General features: G+C 37.8%; 1 protein-coding gene across 1 annotated transcript in view; it reads right to left on the minus strand.

Moving 5' to 3' along the window:
• Window positions 1–11,266, minus strand: part of LOC112141226 (long-chain fatty acid transport protein 6) — a 17,626-nt gene extending 6,360 nt beyond the window's left edge. The window contains exons 1-2 of the mRNA XM_024264315.2: window positions 11,163–11,266; window positions 7,562–7,752 (exon numbers count right to left, since the gene is read on the minus strand). Of these exons, the coding sequence (XP_024120083.1) occupies window positions 7,562–7,750 (189 nt within the window). The 5' untranslated portion in view covers window positions 7,751–7,752; window positions 11,163–11,266. The remainder of the gene's footprint in view (window positions 1–7,561; window positions 7,753–11,162) is intronic.
• Window positions 11,267–12,010: the final 744 nt, after the last annotated feature.

Consider the following 12,010-nt stretch of genomic DNA (forward strand, 5'->3'; position numbering starts at 1 on the left):
ATAGCTGGGTCTTCAATATAGAGAGAGGTTTGTCTTTGTCATGTTCAATTAAAAAACAAAAATATGGAGAGTGGTACCGGGAAAAGAAATGCAAGTTTTTTCACTGAAGTTTCTGAGGAGGTTGAGGATTTTCCACCTCCCTCTTCCCCCGAGGCCGGCACTCATGGTCCAGAACCTTACTTTTTCCAAGACCATTGATATATAAATGGTAAATGGCGTATACTTGTACATCGCTTTCTACCCTCCTTCGAGGGCCCAAAGCGCTTCACAGTCACAGACCCATTCACCCATTCACACACACATTCACACACTGGTGGTGGCTCCGCTGCCGAACACTGGCGCCAACCTCCCACCAGAGGCAATTCGGGGTTCAGTGTCTTGCCCAAGGACACTTCGACACATGGGTGGGCAAGGCGGGAGTCGAACCCGCTCACTTCTGATCAGGAGTCGACCGCCCTACCACTGCACCACGGCCCCCCGTGGTATATGTATAAAAAACTTTGAGATTAATATATGTATATGTATATATGTTACATTTACAAGCTCAGTTCTATAGATTCTGGCACAAAGGCAAAATCTGTTAATTAGACAGCAGTGTGTTACCTGTAACACTAGAAGGCGCAGTTCTTGCACTATTTACAGCTTAGTTTTTATAGATAATAAAAGCATAAATATACCACGATATCAATGATTTTCTAAGCTTTAATACAAGCTATGTTTTGTGAAAATGAGGGAGCTAGCCCAATTTTTGTGGTTGATGCCTGCAAGTCTAACATTGAAGCAGTTGCGTACTGTTCACGTGACACAATGCATAGCAATGGCGCCTGTGTGCGCACGTCTCTGTCTATCGCAGCGAATAGACAAGGGTCAATCTAGTAATATCTATCAATGCTCAAGATGCTGCTTTTGCAATGCTCGACAGCGGGGCTGCCGGCACAGATGAGGGTTTGCAGGAACGAAGGGAACCCGTGTCTGAGAGTGGTAAAATGCTGCTAGCATCATAGCTAATAAAGGCTAACATATTAAACAAACAATCCAAAGTGAAATGTTCATTAAATCCATCACCAGGACAAAGTTTGCAGGATTCAATGCCAAATGCAACCTCTGTCCACTGGAAAGTTTTGTCAATCAGTAGATGTTTAACAACTGAGGAAATACACTTAAAGCTTACAACCAACTGTTAGAGAGTCAAAAATGGGCGGGGCTTTTATACTGGAGCTGGACTTCTTGGACTTACACCAGTTGACCATCACAAAATTTAACTGCAATACCTTGTTTCAACCTGTACAGCACACAGACGATTTTTGACTATAATTTCATAAATTAAACAAATGTATTTGTCAAAGAATTGGCAACAGACAGCACTTTTAAAGCCCCATTTATAGAGGTCAACAGAAAAAAAGAGTTGATTTAGTGTTTGGTTACACTCTAAATAATCCCATATTATTTTCCTGTTCATTACACAGCATATTACAAGATATCACATAAACTTTTAATACATTTGGGATTCAGGAATATATATTTTGAAGAATTTGAGAGTTCGGCTCAATCCAAATGTTTCCCTTCTTCTTCATTTATCCCTCCAAAAGGAGAGTAATGAAAAATAGTCTCTCATATTTTGGATGTCACTGTCATTCAATGACATCATCAATATCGCCGTCTGCTAGCTTTAGCGCAGAGCTTTTGGTGCTTACATATACATGACACAACAGCGGTTTTATAGCTTTAAAAAGGTCATGCTGCAAAAAAAGTCATTGCTTACATTTACATGTAAACTTCTGCGGTTCAGAGCGCACCCACGTGAAGGAAAGCACTTCTCAGCGACGAGGTTTAGCCTTTATATCCCTCCGCTTGGAGGGTCAAAAAAAAAAAAAAATCTGGGCACACTTGTACTAAAATGTCCCTTCAAATGGAGGGGAAGGAAGAAGGGAAGAATTCGGATTGGGCCTTAGTGAAACTTTTCTTAATGCACATATTTTTCATTTTCTTTTGAGACTGCAGGTCAATATGAAAAATCTGTCCAAAGTACAGTTCTGTTTATCATATGGTGATCATTCTTGTATTTTCTGTAATAGATAAAGTGGTATTTGTTCCTTGACCCAAAAAGCCATTTTTGTTTTAAGCTAGATTACCCATCTGTTACCGTTTCTGTTTACATGGATGTTGGAATCTCGAACCTGAATTATAAAGAAGAAAAACTTTATAAGTAACTTTGTAAAATTTTGGAAGTTTCAAAAAGAACAAAAAGTGAGTTTAATGATTTCCAGTAAAATAAGTTATGAAATATCTGTTGATAAGTGATCCATGAAAGGTTAGAGTTTGTTACGGCCCTGGTGTATCCGGCACTCTTTGTGTATTGTTTGTGCTTGTTTGGATGTTTGGGCTGAATTAGTTGGCGTGCATGTGAGTTTTCCTTCTATAGGTGTCTGAGCTGAGGGCTGCAGCTCTGCAGAGTGTGGACCCGCCCATCTACACCTGGACCTCATCATGCCATCAGCTGAGGACCAGTGACAGATGATCCACACCTGCTTAAAGGGGTGACTTCCCATCCAGAATTGGCAGTGGGAGAGGAACAGGGACTGGCGCATAGTTGAAAGAGAGTTCAGCGAATGGTTAAAAGTTTGATAAAGTTTTCTCAAGAAACTAAGAAGTTGATGAATGAGAGACATGTGAACGTATGGATTACACCATCTACTCGATGGAGAGGACGACATCTGGAGGAATTTGGAAAAGACCTTAGTAGACAAAGGAGAGAAGACACTAGACGGAAATATAATTTAGATGTTGGAAGCAAAGAAGGGGGACCTACAATGACCACAATGGATGCTCTATTTACATTCTCTGAGCTGGAGCGAGCCCTGGGGAAAGCAGGCATGACAAGTCCAGGGAAAGATAAAATGTGTTATATAATGTTAAAACACTTAGGGAAACAAATGAAATTAAAATTATTAGATATATATAATGAAATATGGAAGCAGGGAAAGCTACCAACTAATTGGAAGGAAGCAATAATCGTACCAATAGTCAAACCAGGAAAAGACTCAAGCTGTCCAGGCAACTATAGACCAATTGCACTCATGTCACATATAGGAAAAATAATGGAAAGAATGGTTACAGAAAGACTTGTGTATTACCTTGAAAGTAAAACACTCCTGTCTCAACATTAGAGTGGGAGTAGGAAAGGCAGAAGTACAATGGATCCAGTTGTTTGTCTGGATACAGAAATTAGGAAAGCACAAGTTGATAAAGAAAGTCTGACAGCAGTATTTTTTGATGTAGAAAAAGCATATGACATGGTATGGAAGGAGGGATTATTAATTAAACTAAAAAGGTTAGGAGTACTAGGAAGAATGTTTAATTGGATTAAGGACTTTTTATTTAATAGAAAGATTCAGGTGAGGATAGGTAACACACTCTCTACTGTGGATAATGGAACCCCGAGTGTTATCAGCCCAATTTTGTTTTCCATTATGATAGATGATGTGTTCCAGAATGTGGGCAATGAATTTGGAAAAGCGTTATTCGCAGATGATGGAGGTCTATGGAAAAGGGGTAGAAATATTAAACATGTAAGAAAGAAAATGCAAGAAGCAATTGACATAGTTGAAAACTGGTCCTATGACTGGGGATTTAAGTTTTCGGTAGAAAAAACGAAAAGTATGGTATTCACAAAGAAAAAGTGCGTAATGGATAATTCAAGGCTATATGGTGAGGAGTTAGAACAGGTAAATAGTTTTCGATATCTTGGAATTATTTTTGATTCAAGACTAACATGGAAAGCACATATTGATAATATTCAGGAGAGATGCCAAAGAATTATTAATATAATGAGATGCTTGAGAGGGTATGAGTGGGGAGCTAGTACCCAGGCATTGAAACAAATATATAATGCAATGATAAGATCAGTTATGGAATATAGATGCACTGTCTACGGTTCAGCATCTAAGACATTGTTAAAAAAGATAGAAATAATACAAAACCAGGCTTTGAGAGTATGCTGTGGGGCAATCAGATCAACTCCAACAGTAGCAGTGCAAGTGGAAATGGGAGAACTGCCATTACAACTCAGGTTTAAACAGTTGTCATTAAATTATTGGGCAAGTATTCAAGGGTGCAAGGATGAGGCTCATCCTATGAAAAGGGCACTTACTTCATGCTGGGAGAGTGAATGTGTACGGAACAGAAATGCCGTCTTGAGACTGCAAAGATGGGCTAGAGAGATGTCAATTTATGACAAGAATCATGTAGGAAAGTTTTTATATACGGTCAATCCAATTTGGGTGCTTCCAGAAGTACTGGTTGACTTTAGTATACATGAGAGAATGGAAGGTAGTAAAGGGAAGGGTAACTGGGACAAAATCACTGAAGATAGACTAAAAACTGCTCATAATTCATTTTTGCTAATTTACACAGATGGTTCAAAAGAAACAGGAGAAGGAAAAACAGGTTTTTCATTCGTGATACCGCAACTGGGACTTTATTTCAGGGAAAGATCACCAGATCATCTCTCAGTTTATACAGTGGAAATGTTAGCAATGTCGTTTAGTCTACAGTGGTTAGAACGTAATAGAATTAAGAAGGGAATAATATGCTCAGATTCTCTATCAGCACTATCATCAGTGAAGTCACTAGTGACCAATAGTAGATTTGATATTTAATACGAAATATATGAAACTTTGTTCAGATTGGAACAGTTAAAAACGGAGGTACGGTTTCTTTGGGTTCCAGCACACAAAGGAGTTGAAGAAAATGAGATGGCCGAATGTCATGCTAAACAGTCCTTAAAGCAGAGATCGTTCATAGAGATACCCGTCAGTACACCTGAAGTTAAAAACATTATTAAGGCGCATATAAAGGAAGAATGGCAATGCCAGTGTTAGACGGGTACGGATACTTCCCTGAATTTGAAAAATTCAGGGAAGTATAGGGAAAATGAACAATATCAGACTGAATAGTAGAGATAAAAAAATAATGTCTAGGCTGAGGTTGGGTCATACAGGTCTCAATAACACACTTCATTTGTTAGGGAAACATCCAACAGGTCTTTGTGATTGTGGACAGGGTAAGGAAACAGTGGAACATGTACTTTGTCACTGCACTAAGCATTCAGTAAGCAGAAGGCACCTCAAAGAAAGCTTAAAGAAAAGTGGAGGCGGATATGTTAGTCCTAAGAATTTATTGAGTGGAGAGGAAGGAAAATGCAGACTTGTGTTGGAATTTCTAAGGCATAGTGGTTTGATAACAAGAATATAGTAGTTGCCCATTATAGTAGTTTTTTTTTTTGTTTTGTTTTCGTTCCTTTGTTTTCTTTCAATACTCCGACCCACACTCCAGCACAGTAGGTGGCGGAAATGCACCTTTAAGTTAGATGCCACCCGCCATAAAACAAGAAGAAGAAGAAGACAGATTTGGCAGCTTTTGTAACACCCTTTCTGGTGGTCAGCTTGCCCATGGTGTGAACTCAAACATTCAGCTCCTGTCCCTTTTTTCTGTGGACTTTGGTGGTGGAGCTCATTGTTAAAAGAGACTGTGAAAGTTTGTGTTTTAGGCATACTTTATAGACCTGGTGGGTCTCAGTCTGACTCTCATGTGGAGAGAATTTGTGTTGCTGTTCTGTAGACATTTAACCCTCTTGTTTAACCCTTCTTGTTTTCTTTTGTTGCAACCTGTTATGTTAATTTGCGGCTAACAGCAAATTAAAAGCTGCACACTACCACAGTGCTCCAGTCTGGGTTTCTTATTTTTATGTTACACCTTATTCTCCCTTCCCCTCGGTTGGGATTGTAACAAGTTTAACAGGTGTTTTTTGTTTTGAACTCCAGGTAAGAACGCTGTGTTCTAGAATTATCCGTCTTGTTAAACAAACTGAATGTGTTCAGAAATTATTGTTTTATTACTGGCTTCTTTGAATTTATGTAACATGGGTGATGCATTTGGACAATAATCAAACTAAAGCAAGTACTTTTTGCTGCAACTTTGTTGCTACAGCAGCTGTGGAAGAAATCCTTAGTGGTTCTACGACAAACAGAAAAGCTTCTTTGTGGCTCAGCATTGCTATTCTTTTCAATAGACTAACTAATGGAGAAAAAAGCTTCTTTAAAGTCTTGGGATAGTTTATAGGAGCAAAAAATAAAATGCCTTGTTTCATGTAGTGCAGGGGTGTGTGGGTATACTTTGAGGTTGGGGTTTAAAATGTTCCCAAGTCCCTAAAATGCATAAAACTGGATGCTAACAGTGCTTTAACTACCGTCTCCTGTGATCCACTTGATTTGTCTTTAGTGTTTTATGTAGGATGCCATTCCTGACACGAGTCTACGCGGGCTTGGGACCAGGGCAGATGCCACACTGGCTCATCCCCTGTTGAGGCTACACTTTTAGAAATTAATTTGAAAATTTTTGAGTGAGTCAGTCATTTTTTTTTTTAATTCATTTTGTATATTTTTGTTAATTAAAAGTTTAAGTCTTTCTATGTTTATCTATCTCTTTTTGGGCTTTTTTAAAAAAATCTTATTTATTTAGTACGCACTTTGTATCATTTTTACTATGAAGTTTATGTTTGGTTTAGTTTTTTTGTCTTTTCAAAAAAAAACATTTTACGTATTTTTTGTCACTTTTTATTTACTTATTTTGATGTTTGTCTATCTGTTTAGCAATTTATTCTTGAGTGTCTTTTAATTATGTATTATGTGTATTCTTTTGTATCAATCGTTGCAGCATTAGCTGTTTTTTTGTGCAAAAATCTGAACAAATGAGTCCATGTCCAGGCTTCTTGTTATTGCCTTCTCATGAGCCAAAATAACTAAATGTTTCCTTGCATGTAGCATGGTGCAGCAGAAGGGGGTAAGAACTGGAGACAAAGCAGAGAAAGAGCTTTCACATGATGTTGATGATCCACCAATCACAATGGAGGTCACATGTACCATAGAGCTGTGGAAAGGTGTTTTTATATGTAGATATTTGCAAACGATGGAGAGATCTACAAACTCTACGTTGCCACCAGCATCAGTCTTTTTGAACTCTAGTTTCAACATTGTTTTTGTAAACAAGAATCCAATTGGAAAGTTTGTCACTATCACTTCATGTCATTTTAACATGACAACATCCAGAAAAGAGTGAGATTGAGGTTGAAGACTATTAACTGCTTTCATCAGCTCTAGATTGCTTCTGGAGAATCTTGTTTCGATCCCTACAATGGCTATGTCCAAAATGTTGAGAAGAGCTCTCCTCACAGGCTGGCAAAGAGTCGAGGAGTTTTCTGCATGGCCAACAGTGGACAGAACAGGTCGCATGGACCACTCCCAAATGCAGCTGGTGGTTCTAGCAGAGGATATAAGGAATATCTTTCCCTACCCTCTTTTGCAATAATGTCTGAATCCCACCTCTGGCCCACTCATGACAGAAGCTCCATCGTTGATTGACTGATCATTTCCGCTGCACTACTACCCGAGTCAGAAAGATGCTGAAGAATTTGGTTGGTAATAAATTCTGCATTTCACAACATCATTCATTCATTTCATTTTGTAGCAATGACCCTGTATTATCCTGGATTTTGGATACTCACCTTGTAGAAGACATTGGAACGTCCCACAGCTCCAATCTTGCCAATGTGGTTCATAAAGCACAAGTTTCCCTCAGTGGAGCCATAAATTTCACACATTTTAATGTTTCCAAAACGAAACAGAAAGTCTCGCCATACATCTTGCCGCAGCCCATTCCCGACTCCCATTCTTACTTTATGTGCTTGATCCATTTCTGTCTGATAGAGAGATAAAGTTTGAGAAAATATTGCATTAATTATCATACAAAAGAGAATGACATACAAATGGAAATAAAGAAACCATTTGACTTGAACAAAAAGGGTATGCAAAATCATGATTAAATCTACACAATCACATTTTTTAGAGAACTCTGTTTTAATCTTTTTTTTTGTTGTTGTTGGTAAAATTTAAAGAGCAACCAACCAAAAATTCTAAAATAAGTATATTCACTCACGGGCCACTTTATTAGGTCCACCTTGCTAGGACCGGGTTGGACTTTAGAACTGCCCTAATTCTTAGACATTCTCTTAGAGCTCTATTCCCTCACAACAGGAAGTCCCCGGTTCAAATCCCGGCTGGGAGACCTGAAACAGAACCACCAACTGGGGATCTTTTTGTGTGCAGTTTGCATATTCTCCCCGTGCATGTGTGGGTTTTCACCGGGGACTCCAGCCTCCTCCCACCGTCCAAAAACATGCTTCATAGTAACTGGTTACTCTAAATTACCCCTAGGTGTGAATGTGATTGTGAATAGGTGTGTGATTGAGGCCTTGTAACAGACTGGTGATCTGTCCAGGGTGTATCCTGCGTTGGCCCAGCAGTGTCCGGGTGAGGCTCCGGCACCCCCATGGCCCCAAAAGGGACAAAGCGGTTAAGTAGATGCATGAATGGATGGCATAACACGGTTCTGGAAACATTCCTCAGAGCGTTTGGTCCATATTGACATGAAAGCATCACACAGTTGCTGCAGATTTGTCTGCTGAACATCCATGATGTAATCTCCAGTTCCACCACATCCCAAAGGTTCTGTTGAGTTCTGGTGACTGTGGAGGCCATTTGAGTCCAGTTGTCCATGTTCTAGTTTCTAGTGTCATGTTCTAGAAACTAGTCTAAGACAGGGATATACTACTCCAGGCCTCGAGGGCCGCATTCCTGCATGTCTTTCGACAAACCCTGCTCTTGCATGTTCTTGGCTGGACACATCTGAACCAGAAATCAGTCATGAGTACGGCTTGGATATCTAGAAATCATGCAGACACTGGCCCTCAAGGCCTGGAGTTGCTTATCCTTGGTCTAAGATGATTCCAGCTTTATGACATGGAGCTTTATCCTGCTGGAAGTAGCTTCAGAAGATGGTACTCTGTGGTCATGAAGGGATGGACATGGTCAGAACAATACTCAGGTAGACTGTGGTGCTGGAACCATAATCAACTGGTATTAAGGGGCCTAAAGTGTGCCACGAAAATAACCTCACACCATTAAACCACCACCACCAGCCTGAACCACTGATACAAGGAAGGATGAATCCATGTTTTCATGTGGTTGACTCCAAATTCTGACCATCTGAATTAAGCAGCAGAAATAGACTCATCAGACCAGACGACATTTTTCCATCTTCTATTGTCCAGTTTTGGTGAGTGTGTGTGAATTGTATCCTCAGTTTCCTGTAGCTGACAGCAGTGATACCTGGTGTGTTCTTATACTGGTTGGACAGTTGTAAGGATGGATGTGTTGTGTGTTCAGAGATCCTCTTCTGCAGACCTTGGTTATAATAATTGGTTATTTGAGTCACTGTAGCCTTTATTTCAGCTGCAACCAGTCAATCGACAACTCATCAACGACTAATCAATTAATAAAATAGTTGACGACTAATTTAATGGTCGATTGGTCGTTACTTTATTATATGGAGTCAGAGTGCAGTAAAGCTGAACAAAATTGGAGGTTCGCTAATATTTTAGCAACATGCTAACGTCTTTGGCTAATTTGTTATCTACTGAGGTTTTACAGGCTAATTTAGAGCTTAGCTTCTATTTTAGCAACATGCTAAAGTTTTTGACTTATTTAATTTACTGACGAATTTTAGGCTACTTTGGAGTTGAGCTAGTATTTAAGCAACGCAGTAAATATTTTTGCAAAATTGGCATGTATTAGGGATTTTTAAGCAACTTTACTACAAAATTTAAATAAATTTAGGTCGACCTCAGCGCTCTTTCATAGTTCTGTAACAACATTTCCAGTCTTTTAGCATTTTGCAAATAGCTTTTGCATTTTCAGTAAATCCCTGCAGCAATTAAAGTCAAATATGTCAACATTTTCAGCAAAAAGATTCAGCATCTTCAGCGACCACTTTCACCAAAAAACATTCATACTAGCATTACTTCAGGTAATGCAACATTTCTAGTTTAATCTTGTTTTAATATCAGAAACTAATAAAGGACAGAAGCTGCACGATTCATTTAAAGTTAAATGAACTATCATCTTAATTGTTTAATATTTAGTTAGTTTAAAGCTAATGATGATTAAGATGTGTGTTTTACATCCACTTTGCACATGACCTGATTACCCAAATAATTGGAAAAAATAATCGGTGATTAGTCGACTATCAAAATAATCGTTTGTGGTTGATGTCAGCAAACTGGACGTAGAACAATCATGTATTTTGTTTTTTTGGGCCAAAGTACATTTTACAAATGGTCTTTTAGTATTCACTGAGACATTTACAGTGCATGGCGGCTGATTAAAACCCTATTAAAAGAACCTTAAGAAAATATGCTTACAAACACAATAATATATTTAATTAATGAACATTTAATGTGACCTTAATATTCTGTGCATCAATACAAAAATCTCTATTGATGATCATGAATTATTAACATTTTTTTTGTTTTTATTCATAATCAATGTGTTTTATTATTTTTGTAATGAGTTGGATATACAGTAGCTGTGATTTTTTTTTTGTTAAAATGTCTACAATTAATGCTTGAAATAAAGCAATAAATCAAATCAAACAATGACTTCACATGAGCAGCAATGAAGATGTTTCTCTTCACATAGACTATTTTATTAAACTCCTGTGACTGCTCCGTTTTTTTGTTTTTTTGAGGACAGAGTGTTCCACCCACAAAGCCAAATGACAAACAAAATACAAACAAAGAGGACCTTAAGCCTTGCCAATCTGCCTGACTGGCTCACTGTGCCCGTGTGAGCATCATGATGAGCAGCACAAAGCCACTGTTTGTCTCAGAAAATGCTGAGAACAGAGCAGCTCAACGGTTCAGGATGAAAGAGTTGGCCACAGGTCTAACCTTCATTTACTGGCTGTGTTAGTCATCAAGTTGCAACGTTCGTTCAATTTTTTTAAGCCTGAACAACAACAAGACATAAAATACATTATTTTCACACTTTCAAAATAAAATAAAATAAAATGAATGAAATAATGAATAGTCTAAAAACTTGCCCTCGATTTTTAAAGATTTTATTCTTTAAATTTTTGCAAACGATGATTAAAAAAAAAAAAGATTCATTTCACACTTTTAGATTTTCCAAAAATATTTGTGAATTAAACTTGATTTAAAAATAAACTCTAAATTTAGGTTTAAAGGTAAATGCTAAACAAAGTCATACCTTAGGCTGGTTGCAGAGATATCTGCAAAGTTCACCAATATACTGGAATATTGTCACTCCATGATTTCTGCAGTCAGGCCAAAATTGTGATGCTGAGAACTTTTTCTTTAAGACACAAGTTGCACCTGTCATGAAACAGAAAGGTTTGGCTTATTACAAAATATTATTTTCTTGACCAAGGAAAGTAACAATAAATATGTTTAAAACAAATGCGTTTAAAATGCAAAAATATAGACTGAACTTTATTTCATTTTCACACTTGTTTAAAAAATCACCTTGTGGCAGATAAATAAAGACTATCTGTCTGTCTGTCTGTCTTCTCTGTCCTTTTAAACAGGTTCAAAGAAATCATCTTTAGTTTTTACTGTAACTATAGTTGTTTTAAGCCTGGAAAACCTCTCACATGATTTATACAATTTTTAAGACAGTCATTAACATTTTCACACTCTTGTCTTGCCTAACTGCTTTCAAAGTTCAAATCCTTGTGGAAAAGTGAATCCAGAAATTGAGAGTCTAAAAAAATCAAAATAATGGTAAATTTGTCAAGCTGGCCAGTTTTGCACACAAGAAACTTCACAGAAGAGTCTGATTGACAGCCAATCGACGGAGTGATTTTTGTGCCACCATACTGCAAGCAAAAGTCCCATTTTTGAGATCAAAATTTTCTAAGTTGCAAACAAAATTTAAAGTGTTAAGAAGAAAAAATCCTAATTTGCAAATAAAAATATATTTTTGCGTTTGCAAACTTTTTTGGAGTTTAGCTAAGCTGCTAAGTCCAGCTACATGCTAGCTGTTTTTGCTCATTTAGACTTTTTCAGATTTTTTAGGCTATTTTGGAGTTTGGCTAA

Source organism: Oryzias melastigma, linkage group LG12 (genome assembly GCF_002922805.2).
Source record: "Oryzias melastigma strain HK-1 linkage group LG12, ASM292280v2, whole genome shotgun sequence".
Classification (NCBI taxonomy): Eukaryota; Metazoa; Chordata; class Actinopteri; order Beloniformes; family Adrianichthyidae; genus Oryzias; species Oryzias melastigma.